This window comes from Numenius arquata, chromosome 5 (genome assembly GCF_964106895.1).
Source record: "Numenius arquata chromosome 5, bNumArq3.hap1.1, whole genome shotgun sequence".
Lineage (NCBI taxonomy): Eukaryota > Metazoa > Chordata > Aves > Charadriiformes > Scolopacidae > Numenius > Numenius arquata.
Window position 1 is genome coordinate 54,406,989 of NC_133580.1, and position 14,051 is coordinate 54,421,039.

The 14,051-nt window shown below is 36.8% G+C and overlaps 1 protein-coding gene across 1 annotated transcript in view; it reads right to left on the bottom strand.

The window, feature by feature from the left end:
* Positions 1-14,051, bottom strand: part of POLN (DNA polymerase nu) — a 102,031-nt gene that overhangs the window by 43,474 nt on the left and 44,506 nt on the right. Inside the window, exons 16-17 of the mRNA XM_074147885.1 lie at positions 13,671-13,748; positions 13,126-13,240 (exon numbers count right to left, since the gene is read on the bottom strand). Coding sequence (XP_074003986.1) covers positions 13,126-13,240; positions 13,671-13,748 — 193 coding nt within the window. The remainder of the gene's footprint in view (positions 1-13,125; positions 13,241-13,670; positions 13,749-14,051) is intronic.

Genomic DNA, 14,051 nt, shown 5'->3' on the forward strand with positions numbered 1-14,051 from the left:
AGAAGGGAGTAGGTGGAGAAAGCGATAGTTAAACCACTGCATGAATGCTCGTTGAAAAAATATACTGCAACAATTAAACATCACAAGCAAAAATCTAGATCTGTCTCCTATATATCTCAACAGAAAAATTCAAATATATATACATATATATATTGAAATCCTCATTTTGGAGGCAGAGCTAGTTAACAAAGGTATTCCAAAGGCAAAACAAGAATGATTACAGCTATCATGCACATTATATTTGCAAATGCCATAATTTTCAAGTGTTTCCTGTCAGGATCTTTTGAGGAGTACCCTTTAGTACAATTCTTTTATTATGCAAAAATGTAACAGTTACTACAATCATTCATTAAGAAACAGACATATTTCACAAGTGATGTTTATTGAGAGAAGGATGAAAATCTCAATCTAGAATTTTGCCTAATGCAAACAAGCCTGATTTAAACAATGATGCTTCTTCAGAACAATGATTTAATCTTCTTTACAGAAATTTAAATAAAAATAATGAACTTCACCATTAGTGACATACCAGGCTAAATACCCCTAGGCCAAAACTAGAGACATAATCTGAAGATACAATTACAGCTGATTTCAAGATGTTTTCAAGCAGATATAAAACACTGACTAATTCCAAAGTGAGTATAATAATAGGACAGAAAAGAGAAACAGAAATGCAATATACAGAGATCTTAGAGCTTGTCTTCCAAGCTATTTCACAACAAACTCTTCTCCAACACAGCAGAGAGGAACAAAATTAGGTAGCACCCTGACACCATTTCCCCCCTCCAGACTGTACTAATTGTGAAGCTATCCCCTATGTGCTTACACTGCATGGGAAATAAACCCCTTCACAGAGTCTAAAGAATAATAGAGACTATTGCTTTTCTGCAAGCTATTTTATTTGCAAATAATTATTAAAGTACAGATTATTTTTTTTTTATAAAGTAGGGCATGAGGAATTAGAAACAGAGAAACAACTAGGAAACAGTGTGGTTTGGCTGAGGAAAAACAAATCCAACTTCAGGATGTGTCAAATGAGCTATTTCCAATGACAGGACAATATTAGTATTCCTGTACAATACACTGGTGAGATTTTATCTGGGGTAGTTAACATAATTTGGTTACCATGTTCAAGAAACATGAATTTGGTGGTGGTAAACTACCAGAATATTGAATAGGGGAAAAAAATCAACCATGTGAAAGGCGACACTGACTATTAATTTCTTAATATTAAAGAAATTAAAACAGCACTGGGACTAACTGGGAAGCAACACCACCTATCCATACTTTAAAACTCTCTTACCATCCAAACATGGTGCTGTATCCAGCAGCCTGGTGGAAATAATCCCCGGCGCATGCTAATTCAGTAACTCTGCCCAGGAACTGTTTGATCAGGAGCCATGACCCTGACCAATTTACCAACCCAAATTTTGAGTGCGAACAACTGAGAACATCTCTGGCACTAGATTAATTAGAATAAAGGTAGCCTCTCAAGTCATTATTTCTTTGTTTCATACATCACTCTGCTAGCTCAGATTCATGGCTGTTCCAAAATTAAGTTATGTTTCTGGACCATGATACAAGTATTCCTGAAGCTGTGCTCTGGTGCAGAGTTTTCAGACCTACCTAAAAGAGTTACCTTTGGTAACTAAAGCAGTTTAGTGAAACAGTCAGTGCCACAGAGGCTCAATTTCCTTGCCAAGAAGAAATACAAATTAATGTACATGGATTCCATGTAGTCATAACTAGCTGCTCCTAATACTAGCTCATTAAGGTATTTTGATGACAAATAACCTAAGAAAGCTTGTCTTGTTTTGTTAAAGAATGAAGATTGAGAACACAGTTGATTGCCTTCCTGAAGTATTTATACAAAGCAAACACTGGGGGGCAAGGAGAACTAATAGGCAACATTGGTAAGAATAATTTGGGTATATAAACTGTAGGAATTAATATAAGGTAGAAAGTAAAAGGAGTTTTCTAGCCAGAGGAGGAATGGGGAATTCAACAGCTCTTCAATAGCACTATGTAGGTTACAACTCGTTTTAAGCCAAGACCCTACCAATCTATAAAACGGACTTTATGACATTATCACCTGAAACTATTTTATGACCAAAAAGGTCCTTCTAGTCTCCTACTGCTGTGTCAGACCAGGCATACTCTCTTAGCAAGCATAAAGCACTGAGCAGCAGTGTGAGAGATTCTGCCTTACTTTTTCTTAGAGATTCTCTTCTGAATGCTTCTCTGTTTCTGCATAACTGCTGTCACCTTGTCAGCATCTTTTCCTACCATAAGAGACCACATTTATTCTCACAGGAATTCAAGCTCATACTATAAGTACCTCATAGGTTTAAAAAATTTCTCAAGAACAATCCTAAGAAACACATAAACAAAGAGATGATGGATAGGTACTAGTAATTATTCAGTCAAAAACACTGCAAAAATTGTTTCTTCAGAATCTATGTCACAAAAGAAAAATAAGCAGAAGCCTTGAAACTAATTAAAAATGATAACAGTATTACAAAACCAGGCAATCCAATGATAATGAAAGGAATCTTATGTTAAACCTTAGTGAGAGTCCCAGCAGGTAGCACCGAGTTTAGGAGCTCCAGATTTACAGCGAATCAATATTGGCTGAGTTCCATAGCCAAAATTCAGAGCTGAAAGATCACAATACAGTCATATATTTCTAAATAGAGATTCCAGCAGGGATATTCAGTTACACTTACTTAAGGGGACTGCCACATAACACACATGAAAACCTTTCTTCACTCTCTTCAAAGGCAGGATTCTAGATGTAACCCTAAGTACTAGATGGTGAAGAGCAGGTATGCTTGTAATGTGTCTTAATACTGCAAAACATAGTTTCAGGATCTCATATTTGGACATTGAGATGGAATGTCTCTTCTTCATCACAACTCCAAAACCCAAGGATTTCACTGTTTTGCAATGTACGAAGTGAACCACTCCAACCATTTAGGTTGCAAAAGATTTTTAAGATTGAGTCCAACTGTAAAACTAACACTGCCAAGTCCACCACATGTACATATCTTTTAAATACCTCCAGGGATGGTGAGTCAACCACTTCCCTGGTCAGCCTGTACCAATGCTTGATAACCCTTTGTGAAGAAATTTTTCCTAATATCCATTCTAAACCTCCCCTGGCACAACTTGAGGCTGTTTCCTCTTGTCCTATCGCCTGTTACTTGGCAGAAGAGACCGACTCCCACCTCACTACAACCTCCTTTCAGGTAGTTGCAGAGACTGACAAGGTCTCCCCTCAGCCTCCTTTTCTCCAGGCAACCCCAGTTCCTTCAGCTTCTCCTCATTTAACCCAAATTCATTTTAGACTTGACATTAAGCTCATAAAAAGGGGAGAAATAAATCCAAGAGACTACATGTTCTAATATCCGATTAGAAGTATATGAAAATGCCAGCCTGGACTACCTAAAAAGTCTTTAGACAGCAATGGAGTTCTAAGAGTCCTAAGCTGGTATATCTCATTATTTAAACAATGAACAAAACTGAGAGATCTCTAACTGGGGAAAAAGAGAGCTGTGTAACCCTGTGGCTGCACCTTGTAACCATATGTCTGCTAACAGGGACAGGAGGAGAGTTGAAGCTCTTCCTGTCTCCTCGTTAGAAGTCCACCTGGATAAGCATGATTACTTCATTATTCCTTAATCACCCAGATGACATATCTTGATTAATTGTTACTCTTTCAAGAGCTTGTTGATAGTATTTTCATAAAATTAATATAGAAGCACAAATATTCATATCTGTTTAAAAAACATTCAGCTACAGATGTGGTTTTCACTTCTAAAAAAAAGAGCCACTTCTAAAAAAAAAAATCTGTTTACCTCATTCCTAATTTACTGGCCTTTGCTCTTGCTATTTAAGGGAGTTGGCAGCTTAAGTCAACTCAATGTCTGCTACACTGTACATTTATATGAAGTAACTTAAAAAAAGACAGTGTTTTGCTGAGGATGAATCTTTAACCTATTTGATACAAAGAATGTATTTGAAACAAGGTTGTATAAAAAGGGTATTGTCAAGTGTATATATATTTAGTCAGTCTACCACCAGCATTTGTGCATACTTGACCTTATCTTTTTCAAACAGACCCAGTACACTATCTTTTTGTATAATTTAGCCCCTGAGGACTTATTTTCATTTATTTCAGGAATATTCAAAATACCTCTCTGCTTATTTCTGGGGTTTTTCAGAACTCAGCAGGATATCAACAGATAGAGCTATTGTCAGGAAGTATCCTGAATTGCCAAGTGGCTGGAAAAACAAGAGTCCCCATTTTGCCATAGTTCCTGCTGGACCAGTTGCCAGTGTGCAACAGTTTGGCTCACCTTGCCTTTATTAGATATAATCAGTTCTTTGAGTCCCCTGCGTGGCAGGTGCTAAAGAAATAACATTTCCCGCTTCCTGGAGGAAGATAGTCTGCAAAGAACAAAACAAACCTTTCTGCACTGTGGTGTTTTTATTCAAATCTGGTTAAATTTATCTTGTCCTTCCGATACAGCAATCCCAAGCAGTTCTGTGCTTCATTTCTCTCTAGGCTTTTTGTTGAGTAATTTCCAAAATTAGCATATCTGTCTCTTACCAAAATGGTTCAGAACAGATATTACCACGATCCCACATACACATCAGCTGAGGAAAGATGGACTTCTATGTTCAGTACATTTTGTAAACAGCCTGCGGTTTCCAAGATTATTGGAAATCAAGTGTTCAAGTTCCTCTGATTCTGACAAGGACAGTGTAAGCTAAAGACTCTTCCATGTCTTAAAGTGTCAGCCAACCAAGCCCACACTATAAAAATGGAAAGGAATGTTTTTCAAAGTCATGGGTGGTAAAGATATTTATAAATCCCTTGGAATTCCACGACAGCTACACACTTCCTTATTCTAAATAGTACCTGCCATTGCTACAAAGAAATAACGAGATATGTCCTATTATTCTGCAGCCATTTTTTATTAAACTCTCGGAAAGCCAGATAGACTAAGGTGAACAATTATTATGTCCAGTACTTACTAGAAGTTAAATTCAATACTTGGAAGAAGGACATGTATTCATGCTGTTCTCCATTATCACATAAAAGAAAGCACTAATAGCATGAATATGAGGAAGCAGATGACAGATGAGTGAGAAGGGAATATTTTGTGGTTTGGATTTCACAAAGCTCAGATCTCAAAGTGAGACAGGAGCAACTAGACTACTATAAAAATCTCCAGTCTTCTTTCAAGCATAGCCTTAAGAGTAAGTGTTGTACACAACTGTCACAAATTGTCCTTTCATTGGTATAATCAGAGTAAATATCACCCTTAAAGAATATCCACTAATTACCTTGTTACTTTAATTCACCATGAGAAGCTAATATGTACAGGTTAAATTATAGTTTAGAGGCAGAAATTAATAGTTTAAAGAGACTGCCTCTTTTCATACTGGAGTGGTGGCAGTTATCAGATTATTCAGGTAATTATCTTTTAATATGCAATACATCTGTATATTGAACAGTATTAGAGATATTCCTCTACTACATAGTAGTAACTAAGTATTTTTAGTAGAGATAATTAAAATTTCTCTTCTCTCTTATTCTTTAGCTGCAGAATATAACAAAAACTGATTGCATATGGGCAAACTTTCTGTGCATTCTCTGATTCATATACTATGATTTCCAAACTGAAAAGAGTTAGAGTACAAAAGCTAAAATACTAAGCTACAACTATGCAACAGTCTTATCCATAACAAGATTTTTCTGAGGCACAAACCAATATGGATTTCATTACACTGGTTCTACAGTGATTCAACAGACAACCTATGGCACAGAATATATGGCAGAAAATGCCTAGGTAATTTATCACTGCATGGAAAAGTTTGTGCACACAGACAATTATCTTTCTGCTTTCACAGAAATGGAAATACAGTTTATAGTAGTAATATGCTTGCAATTACATCATACTGTAAACAATTTACTAAAGACCCTTCTGAATTTCTCCCCTTCTCAAATAGTAAATATAAACTACAGAAAAGGTATATTTACCTTGAAAAGACAAAATTTAATGATGTTTCTATATTAAGTTTGCATTGATTTAATCTCAAAGAGATAATGTCATCAAGAATGACAGAATCACAGAATGATAGGGGGTTAGAAAGGACATCTGGAGATCATCTAATCCAACCTCCCTTCCAGAGGAGGTCCACCTAGAGCAGATTGCACAGGAACACATCCAGGTGGGTTTTGAATGTCTCCCAGAGACTGTTGAATGTTCTCCAGAGACAGAGAATGTTATTTGTTTCATATGCTAATATTGTTCCTATGCTAATACTCCTAGATACTCTAAATCACCCGGGTATTCCCATACCTAAATTTCTGGATATGGAAGTACTGGACTTTCACTTCAATCCATTTGTAACTAACCTACTTACAGAGCCTTTTCCTCTGAACCTCTTGATTTAGGAGGATATATAGTCTACATTTTTTAACATCTTAGTTCATAGTTACAATTTAGAAAGGGCAAAATTTTTCATTAATCTGCTGCGACATTTTGACACAAACATATCTAACTAGAAACTCAGACGACTACAGGCTGCAAACATATCTGTAATACCTTATGGGCGCTTGCCGATGTGTACCTTAGGAACCACTCACCAGATAAAAACATAACCCAGTAATAATCTTCTACAGACTAAAACATAAAGCAGACACTTGAAGCTCCATCTACTCACTTAGCTTAAGTGACTTGGCCACTGGGATGATGCTCACCTCAGAGCAGTAGCCCCACCTTTATTTTCTGGGCAGTTCTCTATTACATAATCTCAGCGGAAGTCCATCTCTCACGAATCCATACTGGCAGTTCCATAAGGGACTGCAAGACCTAAACAAAATTCAAGAAATGGATGTGGATGCCTATATCCAAAACTGCAAACCAACCCCTTTCACTCCACTAAGTGGCCCCTTAATCCGGGATGTCCTTGAATTCCCTGGGTACCTCAGGGAACAATTCCCTCCTGCCAGCTCAATAGGCTACCAAAATTCTACATTGTGCACATGCTCATCATAGACACACTCTGAGCACACCTGACCTCTGCGATTCCTGTAGGACCCAATCTAAGAAATGTAATCTGATGACATCATTATTCACGCTGATAGCTTCTGGCTATCAGGTTTGGATTTGTTGGCTTCTCCTTACTATAAAGTGGAAGAGGTACCACATCTTCTGCATCTGGAAGACGTACCAGCCTGGCTACTGAGGGACAGCAACTCAGTTGTCTCTTCACCTGATGGGATTCACAGCCACAACTCCCACTGATGTGCAATTAAAGCGTGCCACAAGCTAGGTTTGGCATTCTCCAAGATCACATGGAAATGAGACTACTGTGCAAAAAAGAGGCAACCAATCACCCAAGTCCCCACAAAACAAACAAACAAAAAAAGCATAATTCATGAGTTCAGAAGGAAAGCAAACATGAAAGTACTCACTATTCTCTTTAGAGTAGTCAGATGAGAGTCATAAATTTTTTACTTTTGTCCCTGTAGCTACTACTAACAAACAGAATTAAACAGTCACTACATAAAAACCAAATAATCACCCAAATGGGACTGAAACAAAGAAATCCCCTTTCCAACTGAATGCTCTACGCAATCTGCAATAAAATCATAGTGTCATAAAAACATGGTTGTGAGATACTGCAAAGTTACCTCAGCTATCCTTGGAAATATTTGTCTAATTGTGTCATTGTTTCCAGTGCCTTCCACGGCCTTCATGGGTAACCCATCATCATATTCATCTACCTTTAGTATTCAAAAGATTTCTTTAATTGAAACATCTCTTAGAACAGTGTAAGCCCATTCATTATGCTTAGCTCACTCTCTACCCGACTCTCTGCATTAACCTTTTCTATATTTGAAGACTTTTATCATGTTTTTCCTAAGTCATATCTCCTCTCAGCTACACAAATCCAATTATTTCAACTTTACAATATTTGCTGAATAGAATCTCAGCTGCAACATACAAATTCTAATCTTGCATCATATTTTCCTGGGAGGTGCGAGATGTAGAGTTGAATACTCTAAGATTTAAAAAGTTTCTGACAGGTTTCTAAGCACCTAGCTCTTACGTAACAGCTGGGCACCACAGCCACTTGAGAAGAGTGAATCCTGCTCACTTTTTTCAAAGAACACTAGCTATCTAGCAGGTATCTTCAGGTATGGACTTTGGACCACTCTCTGTCCTTGTCATTCTGTTGCAGCTTTCTGGAGGATGCAAATTTCTGTGATTAGAATTTATCATTGACTTCTCTTAGATGACTCTACGGTCAGCATATAGCCTTTTTCACCCTTTGAGATGCATACTTTGGCACAGAGAGCTTGGGTTTTGTATTCTATTTCAACTTCAGGAACCTAAAATATAGGAAGTAAATATAATTTGCAGATATCAGAGATGTCTGTATTAAACATTGGAGCACAGCGACAACATAAGATTAAAATGACCTAGTTCTGGGGCCATAAATAATATAGTTGCATTTGTATGGCTAGGCTGCCCTCAGGACCCTTGATGGCGGGTAGCACTACACTCTGATGGATGCAGCTGAACTCATCAGCTGATCTCCAGTTCTCTAAGGCAGATTCCAAAGAAGCAGGGGAAAGAACATATCCAAATATTTTAAAAGTATAGCTTAATGCTTGAGTCACAGGAACTCTGAAGCAGTACTATCGCAATTCAAAAAAGCACTCAGGCAGGAAAACAGGCATCAGTCAGATAGGATGAAATCACATATTTACGGTATGCTTAAGTGCTTAGCTAAATCAAGTTACTTTTCCTGGATTTTGACCCAATATGGTCAATATGAGCATATACTATGACAGAGGAACAACAGACTACTGAGAAGGGTGACAAATGAACAGTGTGAAAGAGATTGGTAGTCACTGCAGCTCTAATTAAGAAAGAAATCGCAGACTATCTAAAAGACTGTAAACTTATTTTTCGGCTTCTATCTTTGAAAGTGATTTTAAGATATGCTCATCAACAGCATTTTAAATATAATTATTTATTTTTCATTTATTGTGTAAAAGCTCGATTAAAGAAGTAAGAGTGATTTCATTCTGAGATTTGTTGTCATTTGAATGTCTTACGGCAGATAGGTCTCTTGGCTGGTCAGACAGCTGCCAAGACAGCTCTCATCATCTTCAGCACTGGGATGATGACTTGGCTTTCAAAAGACTATAACTGTCATAGGACATCAAGACAATATAACACAAGATGATCTTGCAGGTAGCTGGAATCCATTATATCATGAATTTTCAAAACTTCAGGCAAGCTTTGAAACTTTACGATGTGTTCAGTAGCAAGTAGGTCATTAATGCAATACACTCTTCATGTTCTTGTAATAGCAGGTGTTGACTTGTCATTTAAGGCTTAGGCTTCGTAGGCCATAACACAGTACTCGCTGTAAGATAATGTTGGCACTAGCGTATGATCATCATTACAGACTGGATAGGGTAAGAGTGGGAATAATACTAGGCATATACAAGTGAACACTGAGATCTATTTATATCATCTTAGTTTTAGCTGGGGTAACTATGTTAGGTGACCAGAAAATACAGTGGATGTACAAGGCAGCGATGATCTTGGACATTTCACTGACAAAAACAGCCAAAAGAAGCAAATATATTGCGAAGTGTGCAAAAGACACAATTTTTATTTTATTCCGTGAACTCTGTGGAATAAAATTCCATTAACTTTATTCCCATATGTAAACAGCACTTTAAAGATAAAACACATGAGACCAAGCATGACATTACCCAGAAACTCACATTAAGTGACTAGTTAACACCAGCTTCTGAGAGTTTTATCTGAATAAGAATTTCAAGACGGTTCTGTCAAAGAGAACACACAATACTTAAGAAACTATCTACAGCAAACAGGATCTACAGAATCTACAGTAAACAGTTGAGCACAGTGCAGGGAATCCCAGACTTGTGGAGGCTCTGTTACTTCTGAAATGAGCTATCTCTGTAAGGTAGCCATAGGAGTACACGATTACAACCTAGTCTTGCAGAGAGGATGGCCTCTCAGCCAGGTTTATTGGGTTGGGTATGGTGTTGCACATGACACTGAATTTTAGCATGAAAGTTAGTACCTCCATTCAGCCTTTTGCTGTAATGTATAGAGATAGTTTGGGTTGACACACACTTACACATCTCTACACTGCACTGTTGACCAGTGTGAAGATTCCATACGAATGATGTTTAATGGAAACATGGACCCAACAGGTTTCCAAGAGAGATGCATCTCTAGGGTCCCAGAGATACAGTGAGTCACAGTAGAGCATGCCTAATCAAATTACAAAAGGAAAGCTTTTATATATGAGAGATCTTAATTCAATCAGAAACTCATACAGCTAACCCCTTTGCAGAAACTGCCCACCACGTGTATTTGTTGCCAAATGCTATAAAAAGCCTGTAAAGGTTTTTCAAATGGCTGGATTTCAGATAGAAGGCTTTAGCCTGAAGGACAGCTAAGGAATAGAGGTACATTTCAGTGGAGAAGCAATGAAGCTTAAAAAAATAAAAGCGAACAAACTGGTATAAACCTTGGGTGGACTCTGGCATGTGACTCAGATTTTTGTCCAATAATATGTTATTTACTATTTATGATTTAATAGTCATTAGTCTAAGGATTTTTAGATGCAGAAAACCTGCTAAAAGATACCAACTAGCATGCATTCACAAGCTGGAATGCTATCAGACCCTGACATTAATGTCATTTTTTTCTTCCGAGGGAGCTTCAGAAACTAATTCATTCTTTATAGACCTCTTGGAGAAAAAAAAAAATTTTTCAAGGCTTTCCAATTGTCCAAAATGCAAGATTTACAAATAGCAACAATGTGCATGTGCAACTCCTTCAAACAAAATAAAACATACAGCATGCCACTTGGTATATCACTTGCACAGATTTTAAAGGATTAAGACCCAGAGAAAATCAGGAGACCAAGAGGAGATGAAAGGTTTGGTTTTCACTTTGCTCTTCCTTCTCATAATTCGTTTTAATACCAATGGTATGGAATCAACCACAATAAAGTCAATGAACTAATTGTTTGCCCTAAAGATTTTATTCATGAATAGTGGACTATGAGAGATGAATAAGTATTTGGAATGGGAAAGTATCTGTGAAGCTTGTGATTTTATCTTCTCTTTGGTGCTAAATAAATAAAGGACAAAATTCCAAAACCCAGGTGAGTTCACAAGGAACTGATCCACTAGGAGGAACTAAATTTGTCAGAACAAATACAGATGTCTACATGTGAGCTGGCCACTCCAGATCTACTTCGTTCTCAATGGTGAGAAGTCAATACTTTTAATGTGCAATTGATCTTATTACACAGGGGACATCAACAATGGGTCAAATTAATCTCTCCAGGTATATAACAGATACCCAAGGTTAGATGAGATTAAACACATTTTTTGTCTTTCTGTAGTTACTAACAGTCATATCATAGATTCAATAGAAAGTTACTTCCAAGCATTAGCCTTCCTGAAGCTTAAGAGAAAAGAGAATCATTATGTAATGATTTTGTAGACACACCATGACACTTCTGTCTGATAAAAATATTGCCTGTAATGTTTCATTAAATTTAATGTTACTGTGTAGCAACTATAAGAGGTTGATGGCTGCCAAGAGCTGTGAGGTTGCTGAATAGGATAGTATTTCTGGAGCCTTGCCCAGAGTTGAGACAAAATTTGACTCATCTTCATGCATACATTTGCAATATACCTCCAAACTAAAATAAGGATTTAACTCCATCACAAGGTCCTAGTGATATCATGTTAGAGCTAAGAATTGATTATAATATCAGTAGAAGCTTCTAAGTGACTCTGAAGAGAAAGGGGATCTTTCCTCAGCTAGATTCATTGGGATTTCGTGACCTTGAGTTGTGTTCTCCCAGAACACACATGCCTCAAGCATCAGTTCAGTTATTGGTAACAGGATAATTATAATTTGGGCTCCATTTTGTTTCTTTGAACTACTTCAGAGTATATTAGCAAATATTGCAGTTGGTAGGAAATACTGTGGTATGGAAGGCTATGCCTGCAAAAATTTAGAAACTGTAGAATAGGAATTGAGCTAGACCAGGACTGATGAATTCATCCTACCTATTTTTGCTTTCATTTTCAGCTAAGAATCTTCCAATAAAAAATAGATATAAAAGAGTGAAACAAAGAGAAAATACAAAAATTGCATGACATTTACATGACATCATTCTGTTCGATCTGGTTACGTTATAGCATTTTATTCCATCTTTTTATGATCTATCTGTTCAAACTGCAAGCTTCTTGACATTTATCCTGTCACTTATCGAATGTTCATGCACGTCTGAGTACAAGGGGTGTCCCAGTCTCAAGTAAGATTTTTAGGCATCAGCATTATACAAGCAGTAACAAAAAATACCTTCAAAGAGCTAAGTAATATTCCATCTTTTTTGATAGTTAATCTTTTGATCTGCATGCTGAAGAGATCAGTAAATAATAATCTGGGAATGGAGATATTTTTTTTTTTAATTACTGAAGTACCACTTTTTCCAAGTATTGCCCCACCCTTCAGAACATGGAAGCACTAAACTCTGTGAGTTTCAAAGGAGTCCCATGAGCTCTAGTCTCTCTGTTTCTTGTACATACATAATTTGATTCCAATACTTCTACTGGATAAACAAGCAGGTTTCAAAAATGCTTGTAGTTTTACTGAGAAAAGTTGTTCTGCAATTTTTCAGATGGATAACCTACTTAACTGCTGCTCTGGATTTTTAAAAACAACTGGTGAACAGCAAGAAAATTATCAGCATGCACTGTTACCAATATATTACCACACCAGCTTTAGTCACAAGGCTCATACTGGTCAGTTGGATTGCAAGGTTTTGATATATAGTAATTACCACAGTGGAGCAGAGAAAGCTTAGAAAGACAGAAAGGAATTCCAGTTCACAGTGTTAAAACAGTATTAACAATAGATACTGTAGCAAAATATTGTCTTTTGTTATCACTACACAGTAATACAATAGTTTAAGTCATACTTTCTATTTTGTCTAATTACTATCAAAAAATGCAACATTTACTCTTACCACTGAGAAGCCAGTGTGGAAAAGATATCAGTGGTTTCAGGTTCTTGGAACAGTTTCAAAAGTTCTGGTTCAGATGATAAGTCAGCAAGGATCCTTAACTCAATATGGGAAAAATCTAGAAAACAGAGTGTTAAAATAAATCTATTGCTCTAAAATAAAAACACACCTGCATTTTAACCAAACTATCACAAATTAAAACTTAAGCCTGGTCCATTCAGTCATTTCCTCATGCTCAAAAAAATCAAGATGCCTGTAAAAAAGGTCATCCTGAAGAAGTTATATTCCAGCTACAGATTGCAAAGTCTCTGATTCCTTCATTACCTTCAGGTGTCAATTAATCGTATTAGCTCATTGTTTCTACTGACAAGGCTTAAATATCATCCACTTCCAAAGCACGCTAAGGAGTATACATCATATAACAATATTAATTGACACTAAGGGATTTGACAGCCTTGTAAAATATGTCATCCAAAGGAGAGGAGAAAAAGAGATGACAGAACTGTGAACATTAATATGTATGAGAATAATTATACATACTATCTTACCTGCTGCTAAAAAGGTATATCCTTTTTTTGAAACAAATAGTGTTCTTGGGGAAATAGTTACTATTTCTTCTTCTTTTCCTAGGGAGGAGATAGACATTTAAGTCCCAAATCTCAGTCCAAAAATACCATGTTGCAAACCATAGGAGTTTGTAAACAACATACCAAACACATAATTAAAAACATAGAAATGGCAATGTAAGCAACTTAGCAGGGCATCAACCGCCAGCATCACAATTATTTTACTCTATCAGTCGTGCAACATCCTTATCTCTACTATCCTTGCAGTACCGCTTAGTTCTCCTTTTTCAAAATCCAAACCCTTCCCAAAACACTAGCTAACAAATATCTACAATAACTAATGTTATTCACAGATCACTTAAT